At 36.0% G+C, this 13371-nt stretch overlaps 1 protein-coding gene across 1 annotated transcript in view; it reads left to right on the top strand.

The window, feature by feature from the left end:
• ADGRB3 (adhesion G protein-coupled receptor B3) overlaps positions 1-13371 on the top strand; it is a 450308-nt gene that overhangs the window by 226822 nt on the left and 210115 nt on the right. Inside the window, exon 12 of the mRNA XM_014937019.1 lies at positions 919-1027. Within this exon, the coding sequence (XP_014792505.1) occupies positions 919-1027 (109 nt within the window). The remainder of the gene's footprint in view (positions 1-918; positions 1028-13371) is intronic.

The following is a 13371-nucleotide window of genomic DNA, read 5'->3' as shown; positions in this document are numbered from 1 at the left end:
GGAGCATCTGTTATGCAAGGAGAAGCAGAAATAGCTGACACTATTTCCTTGGAAAAGAGAAAGCTCAGTAGGGATCCTGTCAGTGTTAACAACTCCTGAGGGGAGGGAGTAAAGAAGACTGAGCCAGACTCTTCTCAGTGGTGTCCAGTGACAGGGCAAGAAGCAAAATTTTTTTTGCTTAAAAATTAAAATGCAGCAAATTCCATTTAAATTTAAGAAAAACCTTTTCACTGTGAGAATGATTGAATGCTAGCATGTTTTCTGCTGACGGGCTCTGGGGTCTCCATCCTGGAAAACATTCAAAATCCAAGTGGATGTGATCCTGGGCAACGTGCTAGAGCTGATCTTGTTCTTAGCAGGGGGTTGAACTAGATGATCTCCAGATGCCCTTCCAACTTCAGCTTTTCTATGATTGTACTACTCCAGCAATGAAAATAGTATTACCAGTAGCAATTTATATTACTTAGATATTGATTAAAGCAACAAGAGTTTACCATGCCAGAGAGGCCATAGTAAGGTTTGCATTCAGCTGTTTGTATCAATAGTTCAGAAGTTATTGAAGACATCTTCCAGAGGAAAGAACAAAATTTTAATGAGAATTATTCTGGAATATGCAATGCTTTAACCATTAATGAAAGTAACGGCCAACAATTTTTTTTTTGCTAATTGCAGTGACTTAGAACAAATGTTCCGCAGCTTCAGTGCAAAGCACTTAGCTCATGGGAAGTGCTGTCTGTTCACAAGGGGATCTAATGACAAAATGGTTATTTTGCAGTGACAGAAAATGTTGGGTATTGAAACATGGGAAGAGCCGTTAAGTCTCACATTTCATTTGATGGCATTTAAATTTTGTTAGAATTTGCTGCTGTATGGATTTTGATATTATCATTAACAGCATGTCTGAACTTCTGTTGTTAGATCTATCCAGGCTCGGTAGAGTTAATGCAGGTGATTGAAGATTTTATACACATTGTTGGAATGGGAATGATGGACTTTCAGAATTCATACCTAATGACTGGAAATGTAGGTAAGAAATAGGAATTTCTTCTCTCACATTTATGACCTATTGAAAATCAGAAATTGCAAGTATGTACTGGAAAGTTGCTGCTTCTATCACAGTCCAGATTGAGCTACTCCTCCTCCTCCAGATTATCTCTGTTGCTTGGTTATCTCCTCTTTGGTTTAAAACACTCAGTGTGCCTTACACATTGGACTTCTCCATAACTGTACCTCAAGATCTAAATGCAAATTTCAGACTCTAAATAAAATTTCAGAAAATACTCATCAGAATACTGTGAACTGTTGGTGTATTTCCAGGTTATACAGCGTTTCAAATAGAAATTTAGAAAATCATGCTAATTAAGATAATAATTATATAACCAATAGCTGGAGAAATGAAATTTTAACATTATCTCTTTTAATATTCTGTTCTCCAAAAAAACAGTTTTTGCATGTTATGCTGTGATAATAATCAGCATAGACAGATAAGCAATAATGAAAAAAAAATCTTACGTCAGTTTTTTCTATACGTGACAGTTTCAAAAATTTATTTAGATTTATTTTTCAAACTTTGTTTTCCGCGCTGGACAGTTGCCAGGCAATAAAATCAAATAATAACAAACATCAAAGATGAAGATTCTTAGCAACTGAATTCCATTTATTGGTAGCCATAAATGCTTCTGCAATGTCACAGCATTTAGTTAAAAATTAAAAAAAAAATATATTTTGAAAGCTATTTTCCAAGCATTTAATCTTGCTTTTTATCTTCATTATTCAATTAACTTTCCGTAACTGCACTTTTATAATGCCAGGAAAATATTAGGTAGTTGTATGTAATGAACAAATTCAAAATGTATGTTTGCCTGGTAGCAAAGCTGCCAGTATCAATACATTCTTTCAGATTTGCAGGTAGCATACTCCTACATCTGTAGGTATATGGTCATTTAGAAATTAGTTGGCAGAATAAAGCAGATAAATTGTTGGAATGTCCCTATTGAATATCTAATTTCCTGTACAGTAATAAATATTTATTATTGTTGTCCAGTTCATATTTAGATTGACAGGACTGTAAACACTTAGCCCCTCCAAAACACAGCCTTGTACTGGAGACGTGTCAAAGAACTCTCGAAAAAGAGCTCTGGCAGTTTTAAAATGTTAAAAGATTTCAGTAGGCAGTATGAGGAGCTTTAGCTTTTAACCAGGGATATAGTGTTCCAGCTGTCAGTCCTTCACTACGCTAGACCCTGCACAAATTTATAAAGCAAAGCCAGTATCTTTCTTGAAATGCTTGTTCCTTGGCATTTTTATGACAAAGTAAAAAGGTGCACTAATTTAAAGAGCACAGCCCGTGCTGCTTGGCATGTTGTACTACATTCTGATCTGTTTGTCCTCTGAAAAATGTATAAAAAAATGCTGGAAAATGTTTTAAGAAGATGCATTCAAATAATCTGTGTCTCTACATATTCATGGCTTCAAATGGGAAACGGTAACAACTTTCCAATTGAATCAGAAACTGTGCAGTGCACTGAGTGGTCTAGATAACTGCATAATCTTAACAGTCTCTTTTGATTATCTTTCTCTTCCCACATACAAGATATTTTTAGGCACTCAGGAGTAGGTCTGTTCTTAGCTATATAGCCATCAAAGGAATAGAAAGGAACTGAGGAAAGTGAAATGAATTTATTGGTTTATCCTGACTACCTCACTCTGTGCCTTGACGTATCATCGTGAGTTTATCCTCTCTTTGCTGGGTCAACTGGCAAAAAAGGACAGGGTCACTGCCATGCAACTCGTTGATCAAAATACTTAAGCTTAGGTGGCATGGTGAGATGGGGACTGAAGGTTGTTATCAGCAAGGAGTAATTTCTTATTTTGTATAAACAAATACAGGTTTAGTGCAGTTACCCTCAGGGAGCTGGCGCAACTGGTGACGTACTTGGAACTTAGGGAACATTTGTGTTGATCTTAACTGAGAAGAATTAACTATGCAGTTGTTGTTTTGTCTTAGCATTAATTCTGCTGTACCGACAAGAGTTTAAAAACATGTGAGGTCTTGTTTTATAATTTGTAATAACATTCTTGTTATTTAAGTCAGCAAACACATCCCATGCAGGAATCAGATATGTGCAGAAAGGAGGCCAAGCTTTTATATATTCACCTTTAAACAGGACTATACAATAGTTATTCTATAGCTATTTACCATAAAATATTCCCTCAGCCTCAGCATTTTAAATGCCTTTTGCCATATTTTAATTTTAGAACCATTCTGCAGTTCAGATATATGAGAAAAACGATTCAGTACTAAATATGAAGTGCTGCTTCCAGTCAGAAAAAAAAAAAATCCAGTTCTGTAGAAAATTTCACAGTAGTGCACTGAGTTCTTGGTTTTCTTCTCTGAATTTCAGTTTACAAGTTCATTTTTAATTGAATGGCACTATAGCGGTCTGTGTACAATTTGAGAGGTACGTGTCATGGTTTCATCCCAGCTGGGAGCTAAGAACCACACAGCCAGTTGTTATTTACAGCTGGTGGGATGGGGGGGAGAACTGGAAGAGTAAAAGTGAGAAAACTCATGGCTTGAGCTAAAACCAGTTTAATAGGTAAAGCAAAAGCTGGGTGTACAAGCAAAACAAAGCAAGGAATTCATTCGCTGCTTCCCACGGGCAGGCAGGTGTTGAGGCACCTCCAGGAAAGCAGGTCTCCATCATGGGTAATGGTTACTTGGGGAGACAAAACACCATCACCCCAAATGCCCCTCCCACCTTCCTTCTTCTCCCCCAAACTTTATATCCTAGGCCTAACCTCATCCAGGGTGGAATATCCCTTTGGTCAGCAGGGTCGGGAAAAGCCTTGACTCTGTGTGAGCACTGCTCAGCAATACTGAAAACATTCCTGTGTCATCAGCACAAAATCAGAACACAGCCTCATACCAGCTACTGTGAAGAAAATTACCTCTATCCCAGCCCAAACCAGCACAATATGCTAATCTGAGATCCTCCAAAGAGGATCACTGCCCATTGCACATTCTCAGCTCACGACACATGGGAAGTGATGAAAGTTGCCTTAACCATTTGGTGGGCTATACCAAGCCACATTATTATACATTTAGAAGTAGTTAAGAAGGTCCTTAAGGACCATGCCACTGATAAACTTTTCTCAGTGTGGTGGCTTTTAACTCCAATTTTTCGTTGCTTGTGAAGAAAACGTCAGAGACTGGTTTCAAATCCAGATGATCCAGTATCTGTGCTTTGGGGTTTATTTAGGCAGCTCAGTCAAATCAAATGCATTGCCATTAATGCAAGGCCCAGCTCCTCTTAGCTGTTCTCTCAGGGATACAGAATATGCGATGAAAAACTTAACAAATTTAAAAGCAACAATTTGTTTTGATCATGTATGACTGGGACAGATGGTATTTGTTTTATTTGTGTGCTCTCAGTTCTATATTATATTCTTTTAAGAAATGATTAGGCGAAAAAAAAGCTGCTGATAGGAGGTGGAAGCCTCCTTCCTCATCCTGCTCCTTCTCTTCTTCTTCCTCCTCCTCCTCCACCTCCTCCTCCTCCTCAGGACCAGCTGAGCAGGCACAGAAGACGATAGTGCGAAAAACAGGAGCTTTTGCTACCACTCAGAGTCCCTGAATTAGCTGAAAGCACAGACCCACCTGCAAGGATACAACATATAGTGGGAGAGAAGCTTTTAGACATATTACCATTCTGTGTTAACTACTTGCTTTCCATCTTCCCTGTTTAAAAGATGAGTTTCTGATTTTTGATCAAAGAACTAATCCTGGCTTTTAACAGCCTTTTGAACTTTTTTTGGAGCGCTGAAAGCCTAAGCAGATCTACCTCAGGGCTTTGGCTCATTTGGGGTTCCATTGCAGTAAACCATTAATAGTTCTGAAGAAATGTACTAAAAGGTGGCTGGACTGCTATCAAGGTATATTCATCCTTTAATTAAAAAAAAATAATACTAGACTGGAAGGTTGAAGTGCCACATGCTAACTGTCTTTTAAGGTATAGGTGTGATGTGGAACTGAAAATATGGAGCAGCATTAGGAGATGCATATTTCTACAGCAGAGTCTTTTGCAATGGGAAATTTTCCTTCTTGTCAAATTTCATTAAGAACAGCAGCCAAAAAAATGGTTAAAGGAGACTTACTTGTCAAAAATCAAGCTTACAGCTCTTAGAAGACATCTATGAGAACACCAAATAATCTTGAAGTGCAGTGTGTTATCATGGATGTTATTTGGAACTGACAGAAAGTAAACAGAATTTTCAGCATGAGAAAAGCCACTTTTTGTTAATGTTAATTTTATGAATACTGATGTATGAGTGATCAGTAATGTTCTAAAATATGCAGATATGACAAAGTTATTTAGCCTGGTCAAAGACAGGAAAAACTGAAGATCTCCAGAGGGTAAAGCAAAATGAAAAGGAGGGGATATCCACTGGCAGATTAAGTTCAGTGTTGACAGAGCATGTAAAAGGCAGCAGTTCAAACCATACATCATGTAGGGATCTAAAAGAATTCAGTGAAATCCCATGGTCACTTTTCAGCAGAGCTCAGAGAAAAGAACAAAATTAGTGTGCAAAAAGAGCAGTCTAAAGACATTTTTTTATTATTTTATTATATTTTCAGTAGCCATCGCTTGCAACGCTCTTTTCAATTGAGATTATATGGTTGGGACTCATTTTACTTACTTTAAGCATCACAAAGTTTACCAAAGTCAACCTAAGCTTCCTTTATAGTGAAGGGAAACTGCTCCTCAGGAGAGCAATTCATATGGTCTCAGACATCTAAAGGCATGTGTTGCCTTCTGGAAGTTCTTCCACTGGCTATAAAGACAGCCCAGTGACCAGTTCAGGCTTGAATGATGCATGTCAGTGAAAGTAAAGAGGAGTGCTACTTTGTGAGTAAATAAAACCTGTGAACACAAAGATGTTCAGAGCTGCATGATAAAAAAAAATAACAGATTGAAAACTGGAATAAGTAGAACAGATATTTGAGAACATATTGTTAAAAGGGACTAGATGTACACAACTGAAAAGTGAATTAAAAGAGAAACTAGGCTGGCATGTCTGTTTAAAACAATCTTGCTCACAGGAAAAACAAAGATTCTTAACTAAAGTATGCATTAAGCACATTTAATTCTGAATGAGCATGAGGGCAAGGTCTTAAGAGGGATACAGGAAAAACAAGTGATAGAAAAAAAATCTACGTGGTGAATGCAGATAGCTATGATATTATATGAAAAATGAAGAGGTGTAAGCCGTGCTTCCATGCATAAATCAGCTTCTAATTAACAATCTGTTACCTCTATCTAAAAATGGCTACTGTGACACTGATACTCTGATGAGTAATCTGATACAGTACAGTAATTAATGTATAATTTTTCGTTTAAGGGTTCATACTGAGCTGCTTATATAAGCTTTATCAATATTGGTAGACAACAAAGTCTGAGTTCTGCCTTCCCAGACAGTCTAGGATGCCATAGGGGAGAAAATTTTAAAGGAGTGTCCATTGTGTTGTGTCTTTGTCTGTGTTGTTTCCCCTTCAATCTTCCATTCCATGTTCATATCCATGAAATTTGTACCAAAAGGTTAGGTAATATCCTGTAAGGCTTCTCAAGTGTCTCTTAGAATCCTACAAAAAGAGCCAGCTGGGTTTCTGTCTGTTATTGTGTGTTCATTCACCTTTTCCCAAGGTAAGATTTTCAAGTCTTGTAAATTGTAGATCCTGTTTATACTCTTTAGAAGCCTCTCCACACTATATGGCTCATTTACTTATCCTAATGGCATCTGCCTGCTCTGCTTATCTTTGTTTGTATCATTTAGTGGTGTGTATCTTAAAGATACGAGATACTCAAGACGCTTTAACTCATATATAATAAATATCATACTGACCAAGAATAAACCAAGAGACTGAATTGGTTTTAACATTTGAAAGGTTCTTTTTTCAAATATATCAAAGAAGATGGAAAAAAAGCAGACAGCATTGATATTAAGTTGTCAAACGTTGTAAAGAAAATGTCTAAAATTTTCAGCCAGGAAACAACTATTTTAATAATTACAAACACATATACTCAGAATTAATTTGTAATTAAATTAATCCTTGTTCTGAGGCTGTGTAGTGCTAAAGCACAGTATTATGAATTTTAAAGTAGATATTTGTGTTTAATAAAAATTCAGCTAGTAAAATGTCAACATTTTCTCCCAGTAGAAAGAAAATCGGACCTGTCAGACAAATGAAAATGCAAATTCCATAGAATGGCCCAAACCAGCCATTCAAATCTCTCTCCAAGAGAAAAAGTTTTTTCACAAAGGCATTCCAGAATAATCCATGTTTTCACAAAGCAAAATTTAAGGGTATACAGCATTTAAGGAACCACTGTCCGGATTGCACTTACTATTTTTAAGAAGGTGAACAGGAATCATTCCTTGTAGTGTGTCACAGTTTACGTGTAAATATCTCCATCATGATTAATATATTTTTGGTTTTGTCAAAAATAAATTTTCACAAGGAAAAAAAAAAGGTGAAACTTGCATGGTTTTGCAATAAAATACATTCCTAAAGATATAAAAACACAAGATCCCTTTAACTCATGGAGTATTTTTATTCTCTTCAGATTTCTAGTTTCTCTTTATTCTCTTCAGATTTCTAGTTTTTTAATAACTAGTGAAATATACACCAAAGGAAGCAACATTTCGCTAACAATCTTTTCCTATATTTTATTACATATTATATAGAATTTTTCAGTTTCCATTGTCTTCATATCCCATTTCTTCTCAAAACAGCCTAGAACGGTCAATGCCTATCATCTTCCCATTTGAGGCTAGGATCTGGCTTTTTGGCTGTGTCTAGACACATGACTCAAAGAGCACCAAATGCAGGCTTGAGAACTGTCCCACCGTGTCCCATACTGTCTGATTCCTGGCACCTGCCTAAACAATGTCAGGGCACAGTTCAGGGGGGAGAAACCAGTTCTGGGAGGCGTAATTAAGGCTAAAGTTTACAGTTTTCAGAGTTTTCTAAAAGTTTTCAGAGAAAAATAGACAAAAGAGTAGGAAAAGCATAGAGAAAGGGAAATTGGGCTGTCTTTTATACCCTTATATACTTCTGCTCCATATATATTCATCTAATTTCCTTTGGAGCATTCTCAGCCATTCCCTGATCAGATCAATATGTTGGCTTGCAGAAGACTCAAGCTTTCTCCACTGATTAAAGGGGAGAAACTCCATGCACACTTTGAAGGTCTAGCTGATTGCAGCGTTTGACTTAACGCCTGAAGTAAATGATTGAGAGCTCATATTTCTTTTCTCAATATCAAGTAAGCTTATTAAATGATTCACATTCCCTGAAAATGTAGCTGTGAACAGTACTTAAAAGAGTGGGGTCGTTTTCTCTCTTTTCTAAAACTGCGTCCTCAGTGATCCTGAGGAAATACAGCTCTCAGCACTGAAGATTAAAAATTACTAATATCAAGGGAATGTCTATATGAATCTTTATCAAACAATCTTCACAAATGTGGATAAAAATCTAACTTAATTCTAAGTAGTAGTCATAATTCAGTAGTTAGTTTTGTGTGTATGATTTGGTAATTTTTTATTTATTTATTAATTATCCTTAAAGGTGAAGCCAAATAAATAAACCGTTGGGTATTTTTAAATGGCTGCTGTAGGAAACTGGAATAATGTAAGGTATTTCCCTTTGCTACCTTATATGAAATATGATACAGTGAAGTAAAAGGTTCTAAAGAAATGGAAACTATAATACATGCAGACACCCAGGCTGCAGTCTAATAAAAAAAAAGTGCCTCTAACTGAAACAGAAAGCAGTGTCAGCAGCCCATTTGTGAAAATAACTTTTCACAGCATTTAGGTGTAGGTATCATTCCTAAATTTCTACCTCCATAAACGCTTTTCTGAATCATTCTGTTTATAAGCCCCCTTTTTACTTGAGCAAAACTGTTTGGTTTTTTGTTTTTTTTCTGAAGGAATTGTCTGGTTTATGACCGGCCACTTTTTAAAAGTTCGCCCTCAGTTTTAGTGAATTCTACAGGGTTTTGTTACTCACTCACGACTGAAAAAGAAAGGAGGTGGTGTTGTTTGGGCCAGGCAGGCCAATATAATGAATGACAGAGGCTTTCCCCAAGAACCCACAAAATATCAATTAGTTAAAATAGGAATAAAACTGAGAATCTTACTTTCAGCTGGTGAAGACTAGCAAAAGTCAGTGGAAGTCGACTTATTTCCTATCTGAGACTCTTGAGTCAACAGACAATACTATTTACACAGACTTAAGAGAGCCATCAGCTCTGCACGTTGCTTGCAGCGTGTCAGAGAGAGGTCTGTTACCCCAAAATGAGCTCCATTGTGCACGTGGAGGTAGCATGGTTTATACCAAGCTAAGGATGGGACATAACAGCAGCCCAGGTTTGTACCAACCAACCAAAACTGCCCACAAACCCCCAAAACTGAAAACCAAACAAAAAAAAAGAAAAAAAGCCCAAACAAACAAATTAAAAAAGAAATTTAAAAAAAACAAAGAAAAAAGAAACAAAACAAAAAAAACCAGGACAGGTAGGGAAATAACTTCCATCTAGAATATTAGACAAATCAACCTGCTGTGTTGCAAAGTGTTTGGTTTCCTCAGTGATGACAGTAGGCTTTAATGCCAAACAGCACTACAGGTCTGCCTCTTTCAAATTGCAGAGCCTGAAAGTAACATAACAATCAAGGTAACAAACCAGATGAGCATTTTTCACTTTTGAAGTCAGTTTCATAAGGGTGTTAGTGGATTATTAATGTCAGAGAAAAGTAGTTTTATGGTAAATAATTATTTTTGCAGTGGAATTATAAGATATTGTTGAGATCAAACTTGAAAGCCATGTAAACATAGGCCAATATAATTCAGAGTTATTGTGTTTGTGCCTGTGTAATTTTTTATTATTTTTTTTTAAATATGGAGGATTGCACTACAGTATATTGATACTACGTATATCTCTGCAATTCTGTTAAGACCTGATTGTATAATGGTAACAGACCCAATAGTGTCAGTAAGATCAGTTCAAAGTGTCCCACAGCTTCCGTCTACCAGATTTTCTAAAATCAATAACAGGGGCTGAACATTATGAAACCCATAAGTTCACTCATTTCAAGGGGTTTTGTTTGTTTTCTTCTGCTTTCTCTCAACTTCAGCTGTGAGTTTTATGACCCTGTCCACTGTTGTGGCACAAGGCTGGGACAGAGGATCTTTGATAAGGTTTGTAGTATAAATCAGGGGATGGTTCTACTATGGATGACTATAGCTTTTTCCCACCTTGGAAAATTTCAGGAGGAAGTCTGTAAAAGATTTCTTTTTTTCTATTTTTTTTTTCTTTCTCTGAATCTTATTTTACAGACTTTTTCTCACTCAAAATATGTGGCACAGCTCTGCAGCTTGCAGTGTTTGAACAGTACTGGATGTAAGGAGCAGAAATGCTTAAATTGCCCTACAGTGGTGCCAAATAGCTTGATATTATTGCGGTTGGTTTTCTTTTTCTGTTTTAACAAACACTCTCTATATACATGGAGATGTGTAATCAGCCATAGACAGCATTCCTCTCTATATCTTTGAAGAATATAATTTGGGAAATGGTCTTACAGAAAATATAATTGATCTCATTACATGAATGTCTTTTCATATAGTCTGTGGCTCAAAGCTTATGCTGTTCTTTAATAACTATTATTTCGTTGATTTTTTTTCTAATTTAGAAGGTCTTCCACTTTTACTGCCAATTACATTCATTAATAGCATCGTTAGTTATAAGCTATTATTTGTAATACATTGTTATTAAAATCTTACGGCCTCATACTATCTTCTGTTACTCAATAGTCAAGTATCTTGCAAGGAGGTTGATTTCAAGTAAATATACAGTCAAATAGTATATTAGTATAGTAACGTGCAGAAAATCCTGTCTCTGGTCCTGGTGTAGAGCAACGTAGCTAAAATGGGAGCTGATACAGCAGGTTTATCCCCTCCTTTCTCATTTTCACCTCAAGAGGGTACAATATGTTCATAAAGAGTAACAGGAATGTCTCGTTTCGCCATTAGGTATCTTAGATTGTTCATTGCAGAAGCATAGAAATGAATGTTTTTAATGCTCATTTAGCTTTGAAAATTGTATCACTATCTCGGCAATGAAAAATAATGGTCTCCATTCACAGTCAACAATGCACAAAGAAAAGTTAATTTCTGCAAAATGACTGTCATTTAACTTTGCCAAATTGAACTTATACCTGTTCCTTGGATGAATAGTTCCACTACTGCAAAACAAGACTGGTGATTTTATACTGCATCATCTATTTTACATTCCTGGTTGTACTTAGAAATAATTTTCAGAAGTCGAAATTATCAATATCCAAATTTCTCATAAACTGAAATGATAGGAGCTGCACATCAAGAGGGTAAGACACTGAAATATGGCACTAGTTCATCTCCTTAGAAATGGTATTCAACAGCAGAGCTCAGAGTTTGGAGTGTTTATGTTATACTGTTTATCATTTTATTTGACAAGATATTGGAGGGATCTTGCTGAATATGTGTGTTTGTTCTTTGAATGTACTTGAAGCATGCATTTAGGAATTTTCTTTCAAAGCTTGGAAAATAAGGAGGTAAGTAACTGTGAAGAAATTTGGCTATTTTTTCTTCTTGTAGGCGTTTGTTAGAATATTTTCTTCTCTTCATAATGTTGTTAATCTTTAAATTATCTAATAACATATTTTTTCTTGAGCTTTTTAATGTATGGTTTGAGGGAGTCTCTTGTCTAGTGAGTCACACGTGTCCTTTTTATGGATTTTTTTTTCCTGTAGATATAATTTCTATTGATAGCACCAGCTGCTGGATCCAAATTATTACCTGTCACTCGTGTCAGCATACTGTCCCTCTTGTGAGCGTTCTCTATGCTCACATTAACCCTCACTGACACTGGTTTTAGCAATGTTTAGAGTCTCTCCTAGCTATAACTGGGCGTAAGATGGGAGTGTTCAATCTGAATTTTTTTATTTATTTTATTTTTAAGATTTTTTTTTTTTTTTAGATTCTGTGCTTCACTGGAATAAAGCCAAACCTTCCATTAAAACATCTTAAAGTTATCTTACCTCCCAGCTGTGGTGGTCAGTTATCACAGGCTGTCTGACAAGCTAAGAATTGCTAAATTACCAAAATACTATTTTGTTTCTTCACAGCATTTAAACCTCTTGGTGGTACAAAAAATGAGGACTCAGTGTTTATATTGCCATCTTTCACATTGAAGTAGTTTCATTTAGTAGAAGTATTAAATGGGTAGGAGTTTTTTCATTTGGATCAAGTCTATAGTATATTGAGGTTTGGACTAAAGGAGAAAATGATTCTGGAGTTGGTGGCTGGGGTTTTCTCAGGAATGTGAGGAAAGCATGGGCAAGTTACTGTTCCAGTGAGGTTTCTTTGTTCTCAGTTTAATCATTTGGGCCCAAGCTGAATTTAATCCATGACAGAAAGAACTAAAAATGAAAGAAGACATAATACAAAAATTCTACAAGCATAACCTAGATATAGTAGGTCATTATTAAAAAGCCCAAGGAATTACTTGTTAAAAAGTACTTGCAGGTTTTGTTTAAGGGCTCCTGTGCCCCTCTTCTTCTACCTTGTATATAATTTTCAATCTTACATATCTCTGTTGAATAATAAAATTTGTCTATTCCTATTAATGTGATTAAATTAGCTGTTTCACTGAACTGATTTTCCTTCCTACATTGGCTATGCTAAATTCTCATCAGTTCCATTTTTAATGTTTATGTGAATGTTGGCGTAAATTTTGGTAAAAAAAAAAATATTTTATGTCCATTTAATTTCTTGCTCCAAGCAGTGCAACCAGTATGTTGTCTCAGCACATGCCCTGAAAGTCTCACTTGCTGAATGATGACATTGAGCACTTTTTGAAAATGCTTCATTACCATTCAAATGACCCTTTGCAATAAACATCGTGTAACTGTAGAATTCAATATGAGTTTAGATACTTGATGTTTAAATCATCAAAATTTAATTAATAGCCACAGTTCATATCGAGATAGGTCCAGATTATGCTGTCCACACCTGGGATTCTGCAAAAAAGTGACTGCTGCAAAATGTTGTCAAATAACTGAGCATCCTTACACCCACCCTTAACTTTGTTCCTCTTTCTTTCCGTTCAGAAATTTTGTTATGAATGTTTGCCATCAGAGCACAGTTAGTTTGGCTTCCAATAAAGCACCATTTAGATGTTTTGGGATTAGAGATAGAAAACCCATTTAATACATGAAAAATATTCTATAAAAACTATAGTGCTATAGAAACTACTCAAAACAGAGAGGGGA

Source organism: Calidris pugnax, unplaced genomic scaffold, assembly GCF_001431845.1.
Source record: "Calidris pugnax isolate Ruff unplaced genomic scaffold, ASM143184v1 scaffold12, whole genome shotgun sequence".
Lineage (NCBI taxonomy): Eukaryota > Metazoa > Chordata > Aves > Charadriiformes > Scolopacidae > Calidris > Calidris pugnax.
Note: the sequence above shows the minus strand (reverse complement) of the source record. Positions and strands in the feature narration are given on the sequence as shown.